The sequence below is a fragment of the Sciurus carolinensis genome, chromosome 12, assembly GCF_902686445.1.
Source record: "Sciurus carolinensis chromosome 12, mSciCar1.2, whole genome shotgun sequence".
NCBI classification, from domain to species: domain Eukaryota; kingdom Metazoa; phylum Chordata; class Mammalia; order Rodentia; family Sciuridae; genus Sciurus; species Sciurus carolinensis.
Window position 1 is genome coordinate 62,343,639 of NC_062224.1, and position 22,531 is coordinate 62,366,169.

At 46.9% G+C, this 22,531-nt stretch overlaps 2 protein-coding genes across 2 annotated transcripts; both read left to right on the forward strand.

Moving 5' to 3' along the window:
• Window positions 1-6,553: 6,553 nt before the first annotated feature.
• Lefty2 (left-right determination factor 2) lies at window positions 6,554-11,050 on the forward strand. The gene is made up of 4 exons (XM_047521186.1): window positions 6,554-6,851; window positions 7,770-8,016; window positions 8,207-8,449; window positions 9,811-11,050. The coding sequence occupies exons 1-4, from the start codon at window positions 6,602-6,604 to the stop codon at window positions 10,172-10,174; spliced, it is 1,104 nt and encodes a 367-aa protein (XP_047377142.1). The 5' UTR covers window positions 6,554-6,601; the 3' UTR covers window positions 10,175-11,050.
• A 6,498-nt stretch (window positions 11,051-17,548) lies between these two features.
• Pycr2 (pyrroline-5-carboxylate reductase 2) lies at window positions 17,549-22,084 on the forward strand. Its single transcript, XM_047520826.1, has 7 exons — window positions 17,549-17,824; window positions 18,109-18,179; window positions 19,160-19,339; window positions 19,446-19,667; window positions 19,882-19,974; window positions 20,164-20,327; window positions 21,274-22,084. Exons 1-7 carry the CDS (start codon window positions 17,758-17,760, stop codon window positions 21,437-21,439), a joined length of 963 nt encoding a protein of 320 aa, XP_047376782.1. The 5' UTR covers window positions 17,549-17,757; the 3' UTR covers window positions 21,440-22,084.
• Window positions 22,085-22,531: the final 447 nt, after the last annotated feature.

Sequence of the window (22,531 nt, forward strand, 5' to 3'; positions counted from 1 at the left end):
AAGTTAAATACCCAGACTTCATCATTATTCAATGTATACATGTACCAAACATCACACACTATACCCTTAAATATTTACAATTATTGTATCAATGAGGATATTTTAAAAATTAAATAATTTTAAAAATTCCATCTAGACCAATGTGATCCTAAAGAAAGGCCAAAGGAATCACATGAAATCAGGAGAACTATGTCTCAGAGGGAAGGGGGTGGGTTGAGTGTTGTCAGGTGAAAACAAGAAACACTGATACCAAATACACGTTATCACACACCTGGCCTTGTGCAAATTTAGACTGTGCTGGAAGAGCAGACAAGATACAGTGCTGCTTGGGAGAAGCTGACCAGGATTTAGGTGTCTGTGTAGGAGACACTTCTCACCCTCTGCTCCTTTGCCAAGTGAATGTGCTTTTTTTCCAATTTTAAAATGAAGGATGTGGGGGGGAGGGAGGCACACTCATACATTGCTGGTGGAAATGCAAATTGGTGCAACCATATGGAAAGCAGTATGGAGATTCCTCAGAAAACTTGGAATGGAACCACCATTTGGCCCACCTATCCCACTTCTTGGTTTAAACCCTAAGGACTTAAAATCAGCATATTACAGTGAGGCAGTCACATCCATGTTTCTAAGTAGTTCAACTCACAATAGCTAAACATTGGAACCAGCCTAGGTGCCCTTCAACAAATAAATGGATAAAGAAAATGGTTGTATATATACACAACTGAATATTACTCAGCCTTAAAGACAAATGAAATTATGGCATTTGCCAGTAAATGGATGGAGCTGGATAATATCAGGCTAAACAAAACAAGTCAATCCCAAAAAACCAAAAGCCGAATGTTTTCTCTGATATGCAGATGCTAATTCACAGTAAGTGGGGACACTAGGGAAGAATAGAGGTATTTTGGATTAGGTAGAGGAGAGTGAAGGGAGGGTAGGGGATATGGGGATGGGAAGGACAGTAGAATGAATCAGACATTATTACCCTATGTACATATATACCTATATGACCGGTGGGATTCTACATAATGTATAACCAGAAGAATGAGAAATTATACTCCATTATATATGATGTATCAAAGGCATTCTACTTTCATGTATAACTAATTAGAACAAATAAAAAGTTTTAAAAATTGAATTGTTGGACTGGATATAGCTAAGCATCTGTGAGGCCCTGGGTTCCATCCCAGCACTGTGAAAAAAAAATTTTTTTTATGTGTTGGCTACTAGATTCTGATGAATACTGGGCTTAATCTGGGCACAGATCTCATGTCTCTAATTTCCCGTTTCAATTTTCTTAGTCAAAAAAGACACGTATCTTCTCTCTTTCTTTTCTTTCTCCTCCGGCTTCTCCTCCTCCTCCTCCTCCTTCTTCATCTTTTCCTTCTTCCCTCTCTCTCTTTCAACAAAAACTATCTGAGCAATTATTTGGCAGGCACGGTGCTGGGCATGATTACAGGATCAAACAAAAGTGCCCTTCGCTCTATAGGGAGAGTGAATCATCTCTCTATGATGCCAGGAGAGAGTGCCATTAACTGTCCTGGAGAGAGATGGGATCGTCAGAACAGGGGCAGGCTCTGGGTTTCAACTTCAGCATCAGAAAAAAAAAAAAAAAAAAAAAATGCTGAGAATTTCCAGAAGAGAAATAGTTCAAGGGTAAAGAGAAGAAGGGCCACAAAGAATGAGCAGATAGAGGATCATCTGGGGCCCATGTGAGAGGCCAGAACGCCAAATGGAGGGGTTTGGAGACGGGGGATGGAAAGTCGGGCTGGGACCTGGAGAAGAACTTCCAGATGGGGCAAGAAAGAGGAACTTCTGCCTGTGATGTGGGAAGTCACAACAGTGGTGACTGATCTGGAGCAAGATAGGAACTGTTTTGTGTGGGCACAGAAATGGCAGGGAAGGGGTCACCAGGCAGGGAGGGACAGTAATCAGCATCTGGTCTCCTCTGATCTCCTGCTTCCTATGTCAGGGTTCTTGGATGTGAAAATTTCCAGAAGTATGAAAACTGTAAAGAAAGACAAAAGAGTTTTTAGAAAAGACAGAGAGGAGAAGAAATGGAACTTTAGAGGAAAATGGAGATAACTACAACTCAATAGATCTATTGAAGCATTAAATATTGTGATACTTAGTTCACATATAACGTGTTGCTTGTTCAGAGTATTTAGAGTAGAAGAACAAAAAAGTTTTCTGTTCACCTGTTCTTCTTCTCATATATCTGGAGAAAAGTCCAGAAAGGATCTCTCAGAAGAAAAAAAGTTTTTTTCCTGGTCATTTTCTTTCCTCTCATCACAGGCAATCATGAAGCTGGGGAATCATCTAGAAGGGCAAGATTTTGAGTAACTTGGATGGTGTAATGGGCTAGTTTTTCACGGAAATTCAGCAGCAGCCTTCTACAAGCCTGCTAGAGGTGCCTCCTCACCCTGCCCAGCTCCTCCAACCTAATAGGCCTAGAATCTTTGGCATTCGATTCTCAGTCTCTGCCCCCAGTGGACTCAGTTCCCCATGCCTGTGCGACATTCCTTGTGCCATTCTAGGCAGTGACCCCTTGATGGAAGGTGGGAGATGCCACAATAGTAGGGTTGTGGGGAAATTGTCTGGGCAGAGAGGAGGTAGGAATAGAGAGCCATCCCCAGAGCTCAGGGGCAGCCTGTATCATGGTTTCGTGAAGGCTACGCTGTGTGGAATGACCAGGCCAGACAACAATGACCGGGAAAGCAGCGGCCCAAATCATGGAAGGTGGTTCTGAGAGAACCGAGCAAGCTGAGACATTTGGGTAGTCTAAAGTCATCCAGGTTGGAGAAGACTTTGGTTGCTTGGGTCTCAGTCCTAAAAGAAATGCAAATGATAGTGCCAAGAATTTGCTCTTTTGGTACAGCATTCAGATGATTACACTTAAAACATTTACAATATCTTGGTAGAAAAGAAGAAAAAAAAAAAAAGCTTCACTTAAAATTGTAAAAGCCTGAACAATTCAGGTTCATAAACAATCTGGACTACATCTTTGGGGGAGAGAGTTCCAATTTAGACAGCTTTCAGCGAACGTTCTCTATTCTCCAAACTTCTTTCCTCCCACCAGGACAGAAGGGGCTATTTTATAATTTTTCTGTTTTGTTAGTCTGACCTGACCCCAAAACCAGACGCTCCATCCAGATCCACAGTCTGAGGGGTGGCCTGACTCCTTCCTCTGCATGACAAAGAGTGACTGCCCTCCCTCCCTCCCGAGGGCTAATCTGTCCATTGTAAAAAGTTTCCCAATCCACATTCGTGTCCTTCTTTTGGCTTTTGGCTAATTGCCCAATTACTTTATTTCCCAACAGAACTCTCCAGGCTGCTGGGAATCCACATTCAGGACAGAAGCCTGTGTCTTGGGGAAACCTGAGGAGTCTGCAGGATTTGTCCTCTGTCTGTCTGCTTCTCACGCTGCCCTGCCCCCTTCCCCTGCCCAGACCCAACTGTGGGTTGATGAATCCCCAGCTTGCCTAAGGCTGATGGATGAGCCCTGCAGGCTTCAGGGGGACAGGGTAGGATGGGCAATGGAAATTATTTCAGGTTGTAGAAAGAACTATGGCCTGGGAATTGGAAGAATTGGCTTCGTGCAGGTGTTTATCATTAACTGCGTGAGTGTGGGGAAGTTGTCATCTCTCTGAGGCCTCAGCTTTCTTAGCTCAAAACCTTGGGGAAGGAGGATGGCCTTGAGACTCCATTTCAGCTCTAAGCTCAATAGTCCATTTCAACTCAAAGCCGGGGAAAGCAGGGTGGTTGGCTGGATAAGTTCTATTGGTGCTATGTGTTCCCAGGCTCCTTACTCAAGGGAGGCTCCCCCAAATTTGGAAGGGGTGTCAGTTTTCCAACCATGTACCACCTCTGCAGGCTCCCAGTGACCACACCCCACTCCCAGAACCACCCTCAGCACCAGGCCTCAGATGCTTGGTCCCATCCCAGGTCCTTGGCAAGACTAGGTGTCGACTGCATAGTTCCATTTCCCACTCAGGGCTCAGTTCTCGACTTGGCTCTGTCCTGACAGGGCAATCCAGAAGCACCAGGAAGACATCTGGAGGATCTAGGAAGGGTCCCTCCACTTCATTGTCTTCTCTGGAAAATGAGGTTTCCATTTAGCATGTCAGTTTCCCAGGTACTCCCAGAGTTCTTGCCCTGGTGTGTCTCTTAGGTGGTAGATGGCCTCTTGTGCATATCTGTAAGTCAGGGAAGCAGCAGCACCAGGGACCTGGCTTCCTTCCCTGGGACAGCATGTCCTTGCTGAACTATAATGGGGTCCACGAGGTCTCATTGTGAGCCTCTGGCCCCAGGGAGTTCCCAATAGGTCTAGATGCTAGAGGCTTGGGGAGGGGGTTGTGGCAGGCAAGGGCAGCCTGGGTGTTATATCCTTGGCACCTTCCTGGCCTGTGATAAGCCACAGGGCTTCCTCTCACCCAGCAGCAAGGGTGGCGGACTATTGCATATTTATGGAACACCAGCCCAGAAGAGCTTCTAGGATTGAGGACCATAGGTCCTGGGTTGCCTGTAAATGTGACACTTCTGCACCTTTTGGCCCGATTTAAGGCCCAAATGTTTGCATCACTTAAGTCCTTTCTCTGATAATCACTTGCAAAGAAAGGCAACAGTATTTCTTTTGAAGAAGGCTATGCTTGTCACCAAGACAGTGGGAGGGTGGTTTGGGCCACATGCAGAAGGATAGCCTTATTTTTCAGAGGATATCCAAACTGTTGAATGGGATATTTATTTATTTATTCATTTTGCAGGGCTGGGGATCGAACCCAGGGTTTCAAACATGCTAAGGAAATTCACTATATCTCAGTTTTGCCCCCAGCCCTATTGGTGTTTTTTTATCCCGCGCCCCCCCCCGCTTCTAATTCTAAGACCACCCTACATACTACTAAAACCTCGCTATGTATGTGTACATGCAAATGAATGTATATTTGCAAATGTTTGTGTATACGCAAATGCCTGAATGTGTGTGTGTGTGTGTGTGTGTGTGTGTGTGTGTGTGTGTATGTGTGTGTAGGCATGGTATCCTTGGGCTCCATCAAGAAGAAATTCTGCGCTTGAGAATCAGAAAGTTCTCTTCTGCCTGGGATGTGTGACATGAGAGATTTGTCAGTGACACAGCATCCCCACAAAGGTGTCAGGGTGCTACCTGCCCTGGGAAGGTGGCAGGGGTGATCCGTGCCCAACCAGTCCTTTGGCTCTCAGACCACAGTCCTTGTTCCTCCACCCCACACCATCATCACTCACCTCCCACATGACAGAACACAGGAATCAAGGTTGTGAGGTTTTAGGAAGGGCTTCCTCTTGTATGCCCTCAAATCCCCTGAGCCAGGAGGGGCCTCTAGAAACAGATGCCTGAATTTTTGTCCTGAGCCTTCCACCAACTGAGCGTCAGTTCACCCTGAGTACTCCAACATTGCATCTGGAAGATGTATCAAGACCTACATGTGTCTCTTGAATACATGCCTGACACATGGTGAGCATCCATGAAACGTTTCATATTCTTGTTAAAGATATTTTTGGAAAGACCACATGCTGAGAATGCAGATTTCAGACAAATAATAACAGCACACACTTCTAGAGTGATTACTTGAACAAGGCACTGGGCTAAACACCTTATTCGTATTCATTTATTTGATCTTCATACTTACTCTATGAAGCAGATCTTGTGGTTATCATCTCCTGTCTTCAGATGAGGGAATTGAGGCACTGAGTAGTTAAATAACTCACTCGCAGGTTTAACATGGAACAAGCATCAGATTCCATATTCAAACCAAGCTAGTCTAAAATGTATTGGAGAAGGTACTGGAGAAGGCACTACCCCCAGTACCTATGGTTTTGGACAGGGCATGTCTCTGTGTTGTGGCTTCTGCTTTCCAGGTTTCTGCCCTTCCTCCCATGTCTTGAAATGACTAAGATTCAAGCTGAGTGCCAGTGGTGTGTGCTGTGTCAGTGGGCAGCCCCTCCCCAGAAAGATTTTGCCATCTGAAGGGGGAAACTCACTCTGTGATTAACTGGAAAGACACCAGCAGGAATTGCTTTTCCAAGAGACCCATGTGTGGAGCAGGAGGGGGTTGCAAAGACTTAAGGATTCAGGAAGATTCCTTTGACTCAAGGGGTATCAATGAAAGTGGCCAGAACCAGCAGGACTGCAGAACAATTTCCCTCCTTCCTTCTGGAACAAACCTAGACCCAGAATGTCTTCCAGGAAGAGATTTAAAGGCTGTCTAATAGGACTCACTTTTTCACTGAAAAATTTGCATTTTTCATAAAACAAGATTGGGGTATGTCCAGGGAAATTCAATGGACACTAAAAATATTGGGAGCTGCCAAGGCAGTACAGCTAGAAATCCCAGGCCTGTTGGCATCCAGACAGTCCTTTGTGCCCTTTCTGGACAGCCCCCTCCCTGGGACTCAAGAGCCTGTCTGGCTGCTGAGCTCCCAGGAGGTCCAAGGGGTGTGACCTACCCCCTCCCTCTCCACCCCAGGGCCAGCTATAAAGCTGGCCAGCCCTAGTTCTCAGCAGACCCAGTCAGGCCCAAGATCCTCCCACAGCCTCCTTGGGGACTCATCCGCCATCCTGAGCAGTACCATGTGGCCCCTATGGTTCTGCTGGGCACTCTGGGTGCTGCCACTGGTGGGCCCTGGGGAGGCCCTGACGGAGGAGCAGGTTCTGGACAGCCTGCTACAGCAGCTGCAACTCAGCCAGGCACCCATCCTGGACAGGGCCGATGTCGAGGGACTGGCCATGCCTCCTGATGTGCAGGACCAGTATGTATCCCTGCTGCAGCGCAGCCATGGGGACCGCTCCCGTGGGAAGAGGTTCAGCCAGAGCTTCCGAGGTGAGCCCTCCACCTTCTGCATCTTGGTCCTTGGTTGGGAGGGACTGACACACTGGCCTTAACCACTCTGGTGGTGTCAAGAGGCCCCTGCCTTGTGGGGCTCTGTGGAGAGACCATGTGGTGCCCATGGTGAGGGACTGTGGCCTGTGAGGGTGGGTGGGCCTGGGCTTCTGGGCACTGGCTGTGCACTGATGGATCTCTCAGGGCCAGGAGGAGGTATGCCTGGCTGGACATACTGACAAAGCCCAGGCCTCAGAGGAGAGGAGGAGATAGAGGAAAGCAGAGCCCCTGGGCTTGGGTGGGTGTGGCTAGGACCAGGTTTCCCAGAGAGCTAGGGTGCAGGCACCACTTCCTGGGGTCTACTTCCACATTGCCACTCTGGTCTGAGGGTGAGTTGGAACAGATTGTCTTAAAAACTTCTCTCAACTACTTACTCACCTGGAACAGTGGAGGACTGTCCTCACCTGTCTCCCTCCCAGCATGGTGGAAGAGAGTGTTGGCTGTGGGGAGAAGCTGCTTGGGTAGCTGGGAATAGAACTGAAGTGTGACAGCAGAGGTGTCCAGTTGTCAGGAATGCAGCTGCACCTCCATCCTAGTGCAGCCTCTTGCCTCAGAGCTGGAACCACCCACTAAGGGTCCAAGCTAAGGGCCCATCCAATGCCAGACACCCCAGGTGCTGATTTTTGATCTTCAATATGTTGGAGTTAGCCAAGGGTCCCAGAGATGCCTCTTCCTGCTGATGTTTACTAAAGGAGGCCCAAACTCAAGGGAGATTTTTAGGTAACTGTGTTTGCCCCAGAAACACAGAAAAGGGGCTGGTCTCTCCTGGCCCTGCAGTCTGCTCAGTCAGTGGGCTTGCCACCTTCAGAACTCCCTTGGTGTCCTGAGAGGCTCTGCTGACCCTGCTCTTGTTTCCAGAGGTGGCCGGCAAGTTCCTGGTGTCCGAGGCTTCGACGCACCTGCTGGTGTTTGGCATGGAGGGACGACTGCCACCCAACAGCGAACTGGTGCAGGCTGTGCTGCGGCTCTTCCAGGAGCCTGTCCCCAAGGCTGCGCTCCGCAAGCAAGAGAGGCCGTCCTCGCGCAGTAACCGGGTTCGGGTCACCATTGAGTGGCTGCGTGTCCGCGACGATGGCTCTAACCGCACCTCCCTCATAGACTCCAGGTGGGGGTCCTGGCTGCTGTTGTGCTGGGGGAATGGAGTGGGAAAGAGGCTGCTCGGTTAAGCGCCGAGAAGGGGGAGCAAGAAAGGGCGGGGCCAAGGGATGAGGGCGAGGCGGGGGCGGGGGGCTTCCTCCCAGGGCCCTCCTGACACCTGTCCCAGAGCCCACCCCTCACGCGGGTCTCTGTCTCAGGCTGGTGTCCATCAATAAGAGCGGCTGGAAGGTCTTCGACGTGACCGAGGCCGTGAACTTCTGGCAGCAGCTGAGACGGCCTCGGCAGCCTCTGCTGCTGCAGGTGTCGGTGCAGAGGGAGCATCTGGGTCCAGGGGCCTCGAACGCCCACAAACTGGTCCGCTTCACCGCGCAGGGGGCAGTGGGCGCTGAGCAGACCGAGCCCCAGCTGGAGTTGCACACGCTGGACCTCAAGGACTACGGGTATGCTTCCGCTGGGAGGCCAGCGACACAGCAGATTGGGTGGTCCGGGTCTCTGGAACTAGCTAGGGGGCGGCTGTGCGGACTACCCCAGGGTAAGACGGATTCCTACAAGTCAGAGTTTCCAAGGAGAGAAACTGTATTATTCAAACGTTTATTCATTCATTCATTCATTCACTCATTCACTCACTCATTCATTCATTCATTCATTCATTCATTCAGGGGATTGAACTCATGGGAACTTTAGGACTAAGCTACACTCCCAGTTTTTGTTGTTGTGTTGTTGTTGTTTCGAATTTAAGACGGAGTCTTGCTAAGTTGCTGAGGGTCTCCCTAAGTCTCTGAGGCTGGTCTCAATTTTCCATCCTCGAGCCTCCGCTTCCTCAGTGACTGGGATAACAGGCATGGGCCATGACACCCCACTTATGCATTTTATTGAAAAAAACTTATTTTTTCAAATTGCCAGTGAATCATACACATTATTATAATCATCTATTTTCACTTTTACCATCATGATTAAGTCTTTGAAAAATATTAACCTTAGCTGTTAGCAAGGCCGAATTCTTTTTCTCATGGGACAAGTTAGCTATTCGGAGCAAACAAGGGCTGCATAGTATAGTCAGCTTTCTGGATCCCTGGCTTTCACATCTGTGAATTCGATCAATCACCGATCATAAATATTTGGGGGAAAAAACCCATCTTATTGAATATGCAGAACCTTTTCTCCTTGTCATTATTCCCCAGACAATACATTGTAACAACTAGGTACATAGTATTTACATTGTATTAGATATAAGTAATCAAGACACGATTTTAAGTATTTGGGAAGGTGTGCATAGTATGCAAATACTACCCCATTTTATACAAAAGACTTGAGCATCAGCAGATTTGGGTAGCCAAGAGGGTACTGGAACCAATCCCTCATGTATACTGTATATTGAGGATGACCATATGGTGGTTAAGACCCTTTGAAATCAGATAGCCAAAGTTCCGTATAGTTCTGCCTTCTACAGGCTTCAGGTCCTCTGGCTTGTCCTCCCCTGAACATCTTTGGGGTTCATTGTCTTCAAGTGTAATAGGGAAAACTTCCCCAAGTTTCAACTGAGGATGAAATGTAGATATCACCTGAGATAATACATGTGGCATACCTAGTTCAATGTCTGGCATATTAGGAGACTTTATGGTGACTTTATGTTCTGAATATATTTATTCATTTGTTTTCTATTACAAACATTCAGTTTTTTGAACATAATGAATGTTGGATCATAAATGTCCTTCCAGATTCTCCACTAAGCTGCCCACTGGGCATCCTGACCTCAGCCCTCCCAGCTGACCTCTGACCCTACCTCTCCTTGCCCCCACAGAGCTCAAGGCAATTGTGACCCCGAAGCACCAGTGACCCAGGGCACCCGCTGCTGCCGCCAGCAGACATACTTGGACCTCCAGGGGATGAAGTGGGCTGAGAACTGGGTCCTGGAGCCCCCTGGCGTCTTGACCTATGAGTGTGTGGGCAGCTGCCTGCAGCTCCCAGAGCCCCTGACCATCAAGTGGCCATTTCTTGGACCAAGACAGTGCATCGCTTCAGAGACATCCTCACTGCCCATGATTGTGAACATCAAGGAAGGAGACAGGACCAGGCCCCAGGTGGTCAGCCTGCCCAACATGCGGGTGCAGAAGTGCAGCTGTGCCTCAGATGGAGCCCCTGCACCAAGGGGGCTCCAGCCCTAGGCACCCTGTATAGCCACTGAGGCCTCTGACCAGACGTGTATAGAAGCAGGTCTTAATGTAGGTCTTAATTTTACAGTGAGCAATTTGCCCTGTTCCAGTTTAGTGCCTCCATATTACTTTTGCCCTGGGTTCTTCCAGTTCCTGTCCTTCTTGTCCATCACCCATCCTAAGCACTTACTGAGTAAATAATGCAGTTTCAGATGCTGAGTTCCAGTAGGAGACCCTGGCCTACTTAGCTGAGCATATGACAGAGCAATGAACAGATTGTCAGCTCAGAGTTTCTATTCTCTGGCAAATTCTCAACTGAGTAGGGAATAAACCCTATCATGAAGGCTGGGGAAATAGAACTGATTTACTCTATTATCTGATGAATTAAAACAATAAACAATAAAAAAAAAAAAACTCTGCTTCCCTTACACAAGGAGGATATCTGAAAAACAGACCTGTCTCCCCCAAATACTGACTGAGACTTTTGTAAAAGTACCTAGAACCCTGTTTCCCTGAGAGGGTGGTTGAGGAGGGAGGATGAAGGGTTTCAGGCAGGGGGTTGGAGATAGGGAATCAGGACACCTGGTTTCTGAATCTGATGGGGCTAAAAGCCAGGACTTCCAGCAAATGCAGACTTTGGATTCCTGTGTCCTCTTAAAAAGGAGGAGTGTGCTTCTGCTCCCAGACTTCACTGCCCCAGGGATCTGACAGTCCCTCACACTATCTTCTACTCCACAGACATTGCCTGTGTGTATTTAGGTGATCCTCCACTGTTTTAGAGAACTTATCACCAGAGACCACATGTATTTACATGTTGCTGTTTTTTATATTTAGCAAAACCAATTACATGTAGATAATATGAAGAAATAAAATAAAAGTGATATTTCACTCTGTGTCTCTGTATTTAATTTCTAGTACTCTTTATATAAGAGTGAAGGGAGTGAAAACTAGGAAAGGAGAGAATGTAATGATTGAAAGAAAGGGGGTGGCCAAGGAACCCCAACTTTGAGGGGCATTGAAGACTGTAATAACTAAATTTAGCTTAGACTTTTATTTATGATTTTTATATTTTCCCACACAACTCTCATTTCAAAAATAGTATTGTGAATGATCACATATTCCTTCTCTTTGAAAAGCACATTGACCCCTGCAAAGATGATTATGGGGTCCAGTGTAGTATTGAGGTAAGCAAGCTTACAGTTACCGAGCATTCATTAGGAATCAGGTAGCTGGGCTTGGTAATGTCACATACATTGTATCATTTAAACTTTCGCAGTTATTCCTTGAATTAAATATTGTTATTCCCATTTTTCAGATAAAGAAACAGGCCAAAGCAATGCAAACCTGTTGAATTTCCATCCCATAGAATGGGTTATATACTTATTCCCACCCCAATTTCCAGTAAGTTGACTATACTGATGATACAGCTATCACATTTGGCAATTCCCCTAAATTTACCTTTCTCATTTAGCTGGGTTTTCTTATGCCCAACTATGGAGAAAGTTATACTTCAAGTTTATGGACTATTTCTTACCCACAAAGCTAAAAAATATCAACAGAATCATGGAAGAAAAAATAGAACAAAAATAATTGAGGAGAGTCAGGATTTGAGGACATAGCAAGAATATTATTGGAAGTAGGGGAAGAGGAGTTGGCTCTGACTTATAAATGGCTAGATCATTTTCATAAGATATCAGAATAAAACCTTTTTATGGGGGTGTTGTAAGCACCATGTGGCATATGGTTGCTTTGTCTGTAAGAAGAATATGGTTATCTCGTAAAGAATTCTACCAGCTACTCAGTGATGTACCTGTGGCTCTAAAAGTATGTGGTCTCCTAGTTAGTAACACACAATCTGTGTTAAGAATGGGCCTGCTTTTACCACCTTGAGTGAGGCAGGAGGATCACAAGTTCGAGGCCAGCCTTGGTAACTTAGCAAGACCCTGTCAAAAAAAAAAATGTAAAGGATTGGGGATGTAGCTCAGTGGTAAAGTATTCCTGGGTTCAATACCCAGTACAAAAATAATTAATTTTAAAAATCCAGGAAGTTGGCTTCATTTCATTAGCTCAGGGAGATAGTGTGGTAGACAGAAGGTTCTCTCCAAAGATATCCAAAACCTGATCCTTAGAACCTGTGAATATGTTATGTTACATGGCAAAAGGGATTTTGCAGATGTAATCAAGATCACAAATATTAAAATAAGGAGATTACATTGGATCATTCAGGTGCACTAAATCTAATTACATGAGCCTTTCAAAAGCAGAGAATGTTCTCTGATTAGAAGCAGGAGAGATAGAAGGGGGAGGTCAAAGGGATTTGAAATATGAGGACTCAACATGCCATTGACGGGTTGAACATGAAAGGGACCATGCACTTGGGAATATGAGTGGCCTCTAGGAGGGCAAGGGCTCTGGACTGAGAGCAAGCAAGGAAAAGAGACCTGAGTCCTACAACCACACAGAACTAAATTTTGCCAGCACCTGAATGAGTTTGTAAGCAAAATTTTTCCCAGAGCCTCTAGGTAAGAGTCCAAGTCAGCTGAGATTTTTATTTGACCTTATGGGACCTGCAACAGAAACATCAGCTGAGCCAACTGAGACTTCTAACCTACAAATTGTGATAGTAAATTGTTTTGTCTTAGAGGCTAAATATGTGGTGGATTATTACTGCTGCAATCAGAAAAGAATTTAAAAGTAAGGCAGATCCCATTAGAAGTGGGATGTAGTCAGGAACAGTGATGCAGGCCTATAATCCTAGTTACTCTGGAGGCTTAGGCAGGAGGACCACAAGTTCAAGGCCATTCTGGAAAACTCAGTGAGATCCTGTCTCAAAATGAAAAGAAAAAAGTACAGGAGATGTAGCTCAGTGGTAAAGTGCCTCTGGGATTAATCCTCAGTACCAAAAAAAGAAAAAGAAAATTAACACCAAGAACTTAAAGAAGAAGGAAGCTGTGGAAGAGGTGAAGATTGGAAGAGATGCCCCTGATAATCTGAATGCTATTGAGGAAAGTGGGGAACGGGAGGTGACAATAAGGTAGACCACTGGGAGTAAAAAAGTGGGGAGAAGGAGGAAGAAGAGGGCTATAGTTAGGAAGATGATGGAGATGAATATGAGGAGGCTGAGGCTGCTAAGGACAAACAGTACAAGATGATGACAATGACAATGTGGGTCCAGGAAGCAGAAGACCAACGAGGATGACTAGACAGCAGAACTTAAAAATTGCCACCTGTGACCTATTCAAGCTTTACCACCCATCTCAGACTCTAAACTCGGTCACCTTCAAGTAGAGAGGCCCTCTTGCCCACAGAGGGCAGAACTACTCATAGATGGCACCTGCTGTCTATCACCCAACCAAAACCACTACAGAATTTACAAAAGGGGAAGATAAAAGAACCAGAAGTTCCACATCCCTATTTTTTGTTTTTCTTTTTTTTTTTCTTAAAAGTACCTTAGGAAATTTTCTTTGTATTTTTTTCAGTAGTGGGGATTGAACCCAGAAGCATTCTGCCTCTGAGCTACATCCAAACTTAATTTTTTTTTCCTTTGGTACTAGGAATTGAATGCAGGGGTGCTTTGCCACTGAGCAATATCTCCGATTCTTTTTATTTTTAATTTTGAGACAGAGTTTTGTTAAGTTGCCAAGGGTGTTGCTAAATTGCCAAGGTTGACCTCGAACTTGTGATCCTCCTGCCTTGGCCTCCCAAATTGCTGAGATTACAGGCATGCATCATCATGCCTGGCTCTGCTTTACGCTACCCGCCCCCCTTTTTTTGTTTCTGCTTTGTATTGTTTTATCTTATGCTTTAAATTTTTGTACATATTGTAGGAGCGAGCTACATTTAATGATCTTGGATGACCAAACTGGTCATTGTGGCATTCTCTGTCCTACTTCTGATTTTATTTGTTGTGTGACTATGTTCATTGTAATCTCAAAGGAGGAGGAAATAAGAAACAAACAAACAATAAAAAATCTTCTCAGTATTCCAGTAACTTTTTATGTGTGTGCTATTAGTAGATGATTTATATGAGATGGTTAAAAAATATCAAGATAAAAGGCTTATTTTATTCCTTTTTGTTGATGATGTTGTTGTTTACTTATTAATACATTTGATCTATGTGTGAAACAATCATGTCCAACAGTAAACTGCAATCTTATTTTGCTGAGTTATTCTAATAAATAAAACGTAAAGTCAAGTTAAAGATGTACTTTACTGCATAGGAAAAAGCAGTGTAGAGAGTTATTTCCCAAAAGAGTCAATAGCAGTTCTCCTTTAGTGGTGAAATTAAAGAAAATGTTTGTGGGCTGGGGTGCAGCTCAGTGGCAGAACAATTGTCTAGCATATGTGAACCCCAAGGTTCCAGTCCCAGCATTGCAAAAATAAATAAATAAAGACAATGTTCATTTTCTCATTTTTTCTAATTTCTAATTTTCCTATATTTAAATATGAATTGTTTATGTAATCAAAAATAAATAAAAGCCAGGTGCATGCCTACAATCCCAGAGACAGAAGACTAATGCAGTTGGATCACAATTTCAAGGCCAGTCTTGGCAACTAGGCTCTGCCTCAAAAGATAAAAAATATAAAGAGCTGGAGATGTAGCTCAGTGGCAAAGCACTCCTGGGTTCAATCCCCAGTGCTGAAAAACAAATGCAAAAATGTATGTGAAACCTTCTAGAGAGGTGTCAGGAAGGACCCGGGCGCCAAGGGCCTTGCCATCTGTGTAGCTGGGGGCAGCTCAGGGTTCACTCCCATTTTGCCTGGATCATCTCAGTTCTTAGAAGAGATGGGCCTGCTGTTTTAGAGATAAGCCAGAAGGGAGGCTCTGAGAGTGAAGAACCAGGACAAATAAAGACAGAAATGAACACTACCCGCTTTGTCTGTGACGGCTGGTGGGGGAGAACACAGGACTGAGGGGAGGCAGGAAAGGAAGAGCAGGGATGGCTGAACCTGCTTGACTGGTGACTGGGAGGATGGGAGTAGAGATGTCCTGGCTGCCTGGCAGACACGTCTGTCTTGTTCAGTACAGCGGGCACCCAAGAAGATAGGTTTTAGACATGGAGAGAACGTGTCCATGGTAGTGCCAGGCTAGGGCCCTCCCGGAGGATGTGTCCAAGGGATTGAGTGAGGATCACAGCCCTCTCCTCTCCTCATTTCATCTCTCTATCCCAAAGGAACTTTAACAGGCATCAGACATAATCTCCCTGGGAGCCAGGGCAGGGGCTAGAGCACCAAGGAAACAGGCCTTTAGCATCAGCAAGGCCCTTAAATCTCATGGGATTTAAATGGGGCTACCGTCCATTAAAATACACAACAAAGTTATGTATATATGGGCTGGGGGTGTAGATCAGTGATAGAATGTCTGCCTGCCTCCCTAACATGTGGGAGCTCCTGGGTTTGGCTCCTGGCAGCAGAAAAAGAGAGAGAGAGAGAGAGAGAGAGAGAGAGAGAGGAGAGAAAGAAATTTTAAAAAGCAAGCAAATAGAAAAACTGTGTACATGCAAATTTGTAGATGAAGCTGGATATGGTGACACATTCCTATAATCCCAGTGATTTGGGAAGTTGAGGCAGGAGGATCTCAAGTTGAAGGCCAGCCTGGGCAACTTAGTAAGAGCTTGTCTCAAAATAAAAAATAAAGGACTGGGGATATAGCTCAGTGGTAGAGCACCCCTGGGTTCCATCCCCAGTACTATAAAAAAAAACAAAACAAAAACACTTTGGAGATGAAAAAATAATAGACCTCAAAGTACTGTAAAATAGCCAGTTTCTTTTCTTTTTAGGTGCTGCAGATTGAACCCAGGGTCTCTTGCATGTTAAGTATGGGCTCTACCACTGAGCTACATCCCCAGTAAAATACCAGTTTCTGGTCAGCAGTTTCCACTTTCTTTTTTTTTTTTTTTTTTTTTAGCAGCACTGGTTATCGAACTCAGGGCCTTGTGCTTGCAAGGCAAGCACTCTACCAGCTGAGCTATCTCCCCAGCCCCAGTTTCCACTTTCAAACTCTGGGGAGCAAGTGTTTTCACTGCTCCCTCTCTTGTGTTGTTTGCTGTGGCTGGGAGCAAGCCAGCACTGGAGGCCACTAACACAGGGTCTCCTTTCTTAAGACTCTTACAGTCCTCCCACTTCACCCCTGTTCCTGAATGGACAAAGAAAATGTGATATATATATAACGGAATATTATTCAGTCATAAAGAAGAATGAAGTCAGGCAACTCCTCTCGGGTCCCTTCTTAGTGGGGTCCCTTCTTAGATTGCGGGAGTTCTGTCTCTTCTCATTTGAATAAATCGTACTCTTTTTATGCTATAAAAACAAAAACAAAAACAAAACCCTTGTCATTTGCAGCATTCTTTTTTGGGGGGTGGGTGGGTGCTGGGGACTGAACTCAGAGGTGCTTTACCACTGCATTACATCCCTCTACTTTTTCATTTTTTATTTTTAGACGATCTTACTAAATTCCTTAGGCTGGTCTCAAACTTGGGATCCTTCTGCCTTAACCCACCAAGTCGCTGGGGATTACAGGTGTGGGCCACTACCAATGGTTTATTTTTGAAATTATGATTAATATGTACACATTGCTTTCCTAATTTAAAAAAAAAAAAAAGATAATATTTGCCCCTGACTCAGGTGCAGAAACAGGTGCACTTCTTGGGAGTGTGGCTCTGTGGTTAATCGCCCCTAGGTTCAATCCCTGTTGCCACAGGGGAAAGGGAAAAAAAAAAAAAAAAAACGAAACGAAAAATCCAGCAAGTGGCGACCAGGGGAGAGGGGCGCCAACTTGTGAAAGAGGAGTCGAAGACTTGCTAGTTCTGAGAGTCAATCATTTCCTCAAGCAGGAACTGGTTCCGCTTGCGATCCAGTCAAGAAAAGAAATTCAGGCGAACCACGCGAGTGCAAGCGAATAAACCGCAGTTGCCCAGCTGCCATCCAAACGTGGGCCAGGAGGGAGCCGGCAGAAACCAGGGCTTTTGAAGTGCGGATCCCGCTAATCCCGGGTCGCCCGGATGCACTTGACCCGGGCCCCACAGATTGTACGATCCCGTCTGAGCTCCGCCAAGAAGGCTTCATTCATATAAAATCGGCAATCTGGAGGATCCCTCTTGGTCATGAGGGGCGGCTGACGGCCAGCGCCAGAAACAATATTAGCCAGACCCCGGCCAGGCCTAGGCTCTGAATCCCACACGGCGTGGGGACCACAAACTCCGTTCAGTTTGCGGCGCTGGACACTTACAGTACTAGCCTCGGTTGCGCCAGAGGCGCAGTGAACCAGTCTGGAGCGGAGGGGGCGGGCACATGGCCGCAGCATGGCCTCGGATTGGTTCTCCCTGAGCTCCTGCCCGCGGATTGGTCTCTCGGAGCTCCCAGCCGCGGATTGGCCGCCCAGGCCACGTGACCTACAGTAAGGCCTACTGCCAGCGCCTCGGGTGAGAGTGAGGGGTTTCACGGGGTCCCGCCCAGGAGTGAGCCCGGTCCATCCCGGTCCCAGAAACTGCCCGGAACTCCCCGGATCCGGCTTCTTACTCCCAGTCCTTCCGCTAGCAGCGTCACCTGGACTGCGCCTAGTGGTTTTCTGCGGCGGCCGCTGGGAGCCAGCCACCATGAGCGTGGGTTTTATCGGCGCTGGCCAGCTGACCTGCGCTCTGGCGCGGGGCTTTACCGCCGCAGGTAAGCGCGTGGAGGCGGGAGGCAGATTCCCAGGCGGGTCCTAGGCCTGGCCTGTGAACCGCCCTTCACCCCACCAGCATGAAAGAATGAATGCGGGAATTTGCATATGGTGGTACAGATGAGACTCTTTTTAAGCAGCAAGTCATCTTATATCCGCGTAAGGGATTAAGTTGGTGTCGGAAACAGGGACGTTAGAGCAGCCGTGCGTTTTGATCCTGCTTTCCCAGGGAAAGCACGGCCACGGAATGGGCTGTGATTCCGTTGAAAAGCCTTTTCTTCTGCAGGTATCCTGTCGGCTCACAAGATAATAGCCAGCTCCCCGGAAATGGACCTGCCTACCGTGTCCGTGCTCAGGGTGAGTGGGGTGGAGGCTCAGTAAAAGGATAACCTTAGATGAACTGAGTCAGGCTGACCCTGAGTCTCTGCGCTGGTCTCTGGCTTCCCAGGAACATCTCGATTCTTTCATCCTTTATGGAGCTGCTTAGGGTAGTGGGAGCCCCTAGGCAGGCAGACCCTGAGTGCGGGAGGGGGGTCTTAAGAGGATTAACTGAAGTAATTATACATGGGCGCATATATATATATTAGGTGCCCAATAAGGACACATTTTTCTTAGTCAGTTAGTTGTGTCATCTTAAAGTATGCAGCCATTGTGAGTCTCTCCTTCCTCATTTACTTTGACCACTTTGTTGTTATCCTGAAACTTGAATGAGCATGTCAAGAAAGAATCTGGGGAGTTAGTTGTTTCTCTCTCTTCAAGCATAATATCTCACCTTCTTCCAAGACCTGGGAAGCATGGTAGAGGATGGCTAAGGAGACAGGTGGCATACACTGTCTAGGCAGTGTCTGTGTCTAGGATTGTCCTGCTTCTCAGTTTGGAGTCCTAGAGGGATGGGTGTCTTCCAGTCACAGCTGAATCATGTAGAGGCTATGCAATCTGATGAACAAGCGGTAGAGGTTGGAATAGGACTTGACCCAGCACTGCCCCCAACCCCTGGGACTAGATTTCACTTTTTCCTTTGCCTATGACACTTTCTACCATGGAGCATTCTCACCTGGCAAAGGGGTGCCTTGGATGCCAGAAGATTGGTGAGGATGAGGGGACAGCCACTTCCTGGCTACCTTGGTGAAGCTTTTCATGTCCCCCCGCCGTATTTATTTGTCCAGTAGCAGAATGGAAAATTTTATGTCAATTGGGGTGGAATCCTGAGGGGACAAGGCAAGGAATTCAGTGCTGCAGCTGGCACAGTGGGCTTAGCAGGGTTTCAGCTGCTCTCTGGGAGGCTTGGGTTTAACAAGTCTTCTCAGCACTGTTAGCCATGCCATCTCCTCTTACAGAAAATGGGTGTGAACATGACCCGTAGCAACAAGGAGACAGTTAGGCACAGTGATGTCCTGTTCCTGGCTGTGAAACCACACATCATCCCCTTTGTCCTGGATGAGATTGGGGCCAATGTACAGGCCAGGCATATTGTGGTCTCCTGTGCGGCCGGTGTCACCATCAGCTCTGTGGAGAAGGTACCTGTCTCACCCCTGATGCCCTTTGTGTGAGGAAAGGGTGGCCTGGGAATGGCAACAGATGGGTGGATGCAGGTGGAAACTATGGCCCTCTGTCTTATTCCAGAAACTGATGGCATTCCAGCCGACCCCCAAAGTGATTCGCTGCATGACCAACACACCTGTGGTGGTGCGGGAGGGTGCCACAGTGTATGCCACTGGCACCCACGCCCTGGTGGAAGATGGGCAGCTACTGGAGCAGCTTATGAGCAGTGTGGGCTTCTGCACAGAGGTGGAAGAGGACCTGATCGATGCCATCACAGGGCTTAGCGGCAGCGGGCCTGCCTATGTGAGGCCCTATCTGCTCAGTCGACCTTTAGGGAACCTAGGCAGTTGGATGGACTGGAAGGCAGTCTTGGGTTGGGGAACAGTGCCTACATCTTGGTCATAAGTGGCTGATGAAGAAAACTGACCACTGGCGCTAGTTACAATCATCACTAAAAAGCAGACCCTGGGGAGGCTTTGAGTGCCTGCTGCCCAGGGCTCAGTGAGTGTCTCCACAGGCGTTCATGGCCCTGGATGCGTTGGCGGATGGTGGGGTGAAGATGGGTGTGCCGAGGCGTCTCGCAGTTCGATTAGGGGCCCAGGCCTTACTGGTCAGTGTCTTTTTCCCTGTACATTTGGGACCAGGGTGTGTGCCAGGGGTTCTTGTGGGTCACTGAGGTGGGGATGGGATGGGCTGGTTTGGAAGTTGGTATAGGGATTGGCTGGGAATAGTGGGTGTGGGGAAGTCTGTCCCAAGGTGCACTAGCAGCTTTCTCCTCTAATGCTCCTTCATGCTGTAGGGAGCTGCCAAGATGCTACTGGATTCCGAGGACCATCCAGGCCAGCTCAAGGATAATGTCTGCTCCCCTGGCGGGGCCACCATCCATGCCCTGCACGTCCTAGAGAGTGGGGGCTTCCGTTCTCTGCTCATCAATGCAGTTGAGGCTTCCTGTATCCGAACGCGGTAGGAGCATCTCGCTGTCCTCTGCCCCAGGCTGTCCACTCCCAGCCTGCCCTGGACAGGGAAGGGCTGGGCTGGGCTCCAGCTTGCAGTCTTCCTGTCTTGGGTCCCATAAACTAGTGCCAGAATGCACTTCCTAGACCATGAATTATTACACTTTGTTTAGCCAAGGGTCTGCAGGCCTTACTTCATTTAATTCTTACCACAGTTTTGATAACTGGAATTAACTTTGATTTATAGATGGGGAAATTTAAGATCAAAACAGGTAATAATTGATGGAGGCAGGATTCAGTTTTATCTCTGACCCTTTTTTAAAAATTTTTAAAAATTATTTTTAGTTATACATCATAGTAGACTGTATTTGAGATATTATACATACATGGAGTCTAACTTCCCATTCTTCTGGTTGTACATGATGTGAAGTTACAGCGATTGTGGATTCATATATGAACATAGGAAAGTTACCTCTGATTCATTCTACTCTCTTTCCTGTTCCCGTCCCCGCTTCCTTCTTTTCGTTCCCCTTTGTCTAATCCAATGAACTTCTTTTCTTTCCTTCCCCACCCCGCCCCTTTTTGTGTGTTAGCATCACATATATATATCAGAGAGAACATTTGGCCTTTGGATTTTGGGGATTGGCTTATTTCATGTAGCATGGTAACCTCCAGTAGTCTCGGACTGTTAAACCCTGTAATTTTCCACACTTTCTCCCTCCCCATGTGGTCACGGATACCACTGGAGCTCTATGTTTAGCTTGGATCAAATGAGATAAAGAAGACAGACCCCTACTTAGTTAAATAATACTAAGAAGCTGAGGGAAGCATTTGGTTTGGGATTCTAATTTTATATCAAATTTTGGGTCTGGGGCTCTATAGATAGGGAAGATTCATAAAGCTCTGGTACCGAGGTTTATTGCTTTCCTTCAACTCTTCTTGGACTTTGTCTGCAGAGAGCTACAGTCCATGGCTGACCAAGAAAAGATCTCTCCAGCTGCTGTTAAGAAGACCCTCCTAGACAGAGTGAAGCTGGAATCCTCCACAGTGCCCGCACAGACCCCCTCCAGCCCAGGAAAGCTCCTCACAAGAAGCCCAGCCCTGGGAGGCAAGAAGGACTAAGGCATCACTGCCCTCCTCTCTGTGATTCAGAGCCCTCACCTGAAGGGCCTTAACTCCTCTGCCCTTTCCCAGCTGTGCAGGGAGGGGCCCACTCAGGTGGTTTCAGGTCCCTCTGATAAACTCCTTAGGTCTATTCAGACTAAGATGTGCTAGTTGCCTCTCCTGTGCCATGTAGGAAAATGCTCTGAGGGGTGGGTAGCCGATGCTGGAAGCCAGACACATCCCTGCACACCTTCCTCTGCTCATGGAGAGCGTGGCTGATACCTGAGTCAGTGCTCAGCTCAGTGGGAAGGTCTGGGGAGAACTTCAGTTGGGGTTCTAGAGTTTGATATCAAGACAAGGAAGTGAGAAAAAACATGAAAGGCCCATCTGAATTGATACATGGAAAGGAAGTGAGCAACTTAGAATTGTTACAGTGAATCAAGTGTGTGGCATTAGGGACTGGGGTGCAACTCAGTGGTAGAGACTTGACCAGCAGTGTTGAGGCCCTGGGTTCCATCCCCAGCATCACAAAAAGAATTTCAAAAAAGAAGTGTGTGGCATTAGACAATGCTTATATTTAACTGTAGCTTTGTAGATGTGCCCTTTAGAATGTGTTATTCAGTGTTAAATTTAGCTGCTTTAATAAAGTTTTTTTTTATTCTATTTTTCGTATGCTCAGTCTTAAATCCTTGTTCTAGAGAACATGAGGCCATTACTAGGTTCTGCCTGTACTGTCCAAGGGCAAGAACTGCAGATGAGAAAGAATAAGGGACCAGGGCCTGAGAACTATAATGATTACTCCAGCCCTGTTCCTATTCCAGGTCAGGGACAAGATGATGTGTTCTAGGATGGGCAAAGCTAATGGCAGAGAAGAACCCGTGGCCCTGGGTGTGGTGTGGGTAGTAGCCACAGACACAAAAGAGAAAGCTGTGGGAGTTGTAGGTCAGGCACCATGCTGAGCATGTGAACCCTCCATTGCCCTCTAAGGTGGGGACTCCTTTTCTTCACTTGGTAGGAGGTGCTGAGGCCTAGAAGGGAGAAGCTCCTTACCCAGGGACACTGAGTCCTCTGTTCTTAGCTATTGACTCTCCAGTCTCCAGAAGCTGGAGC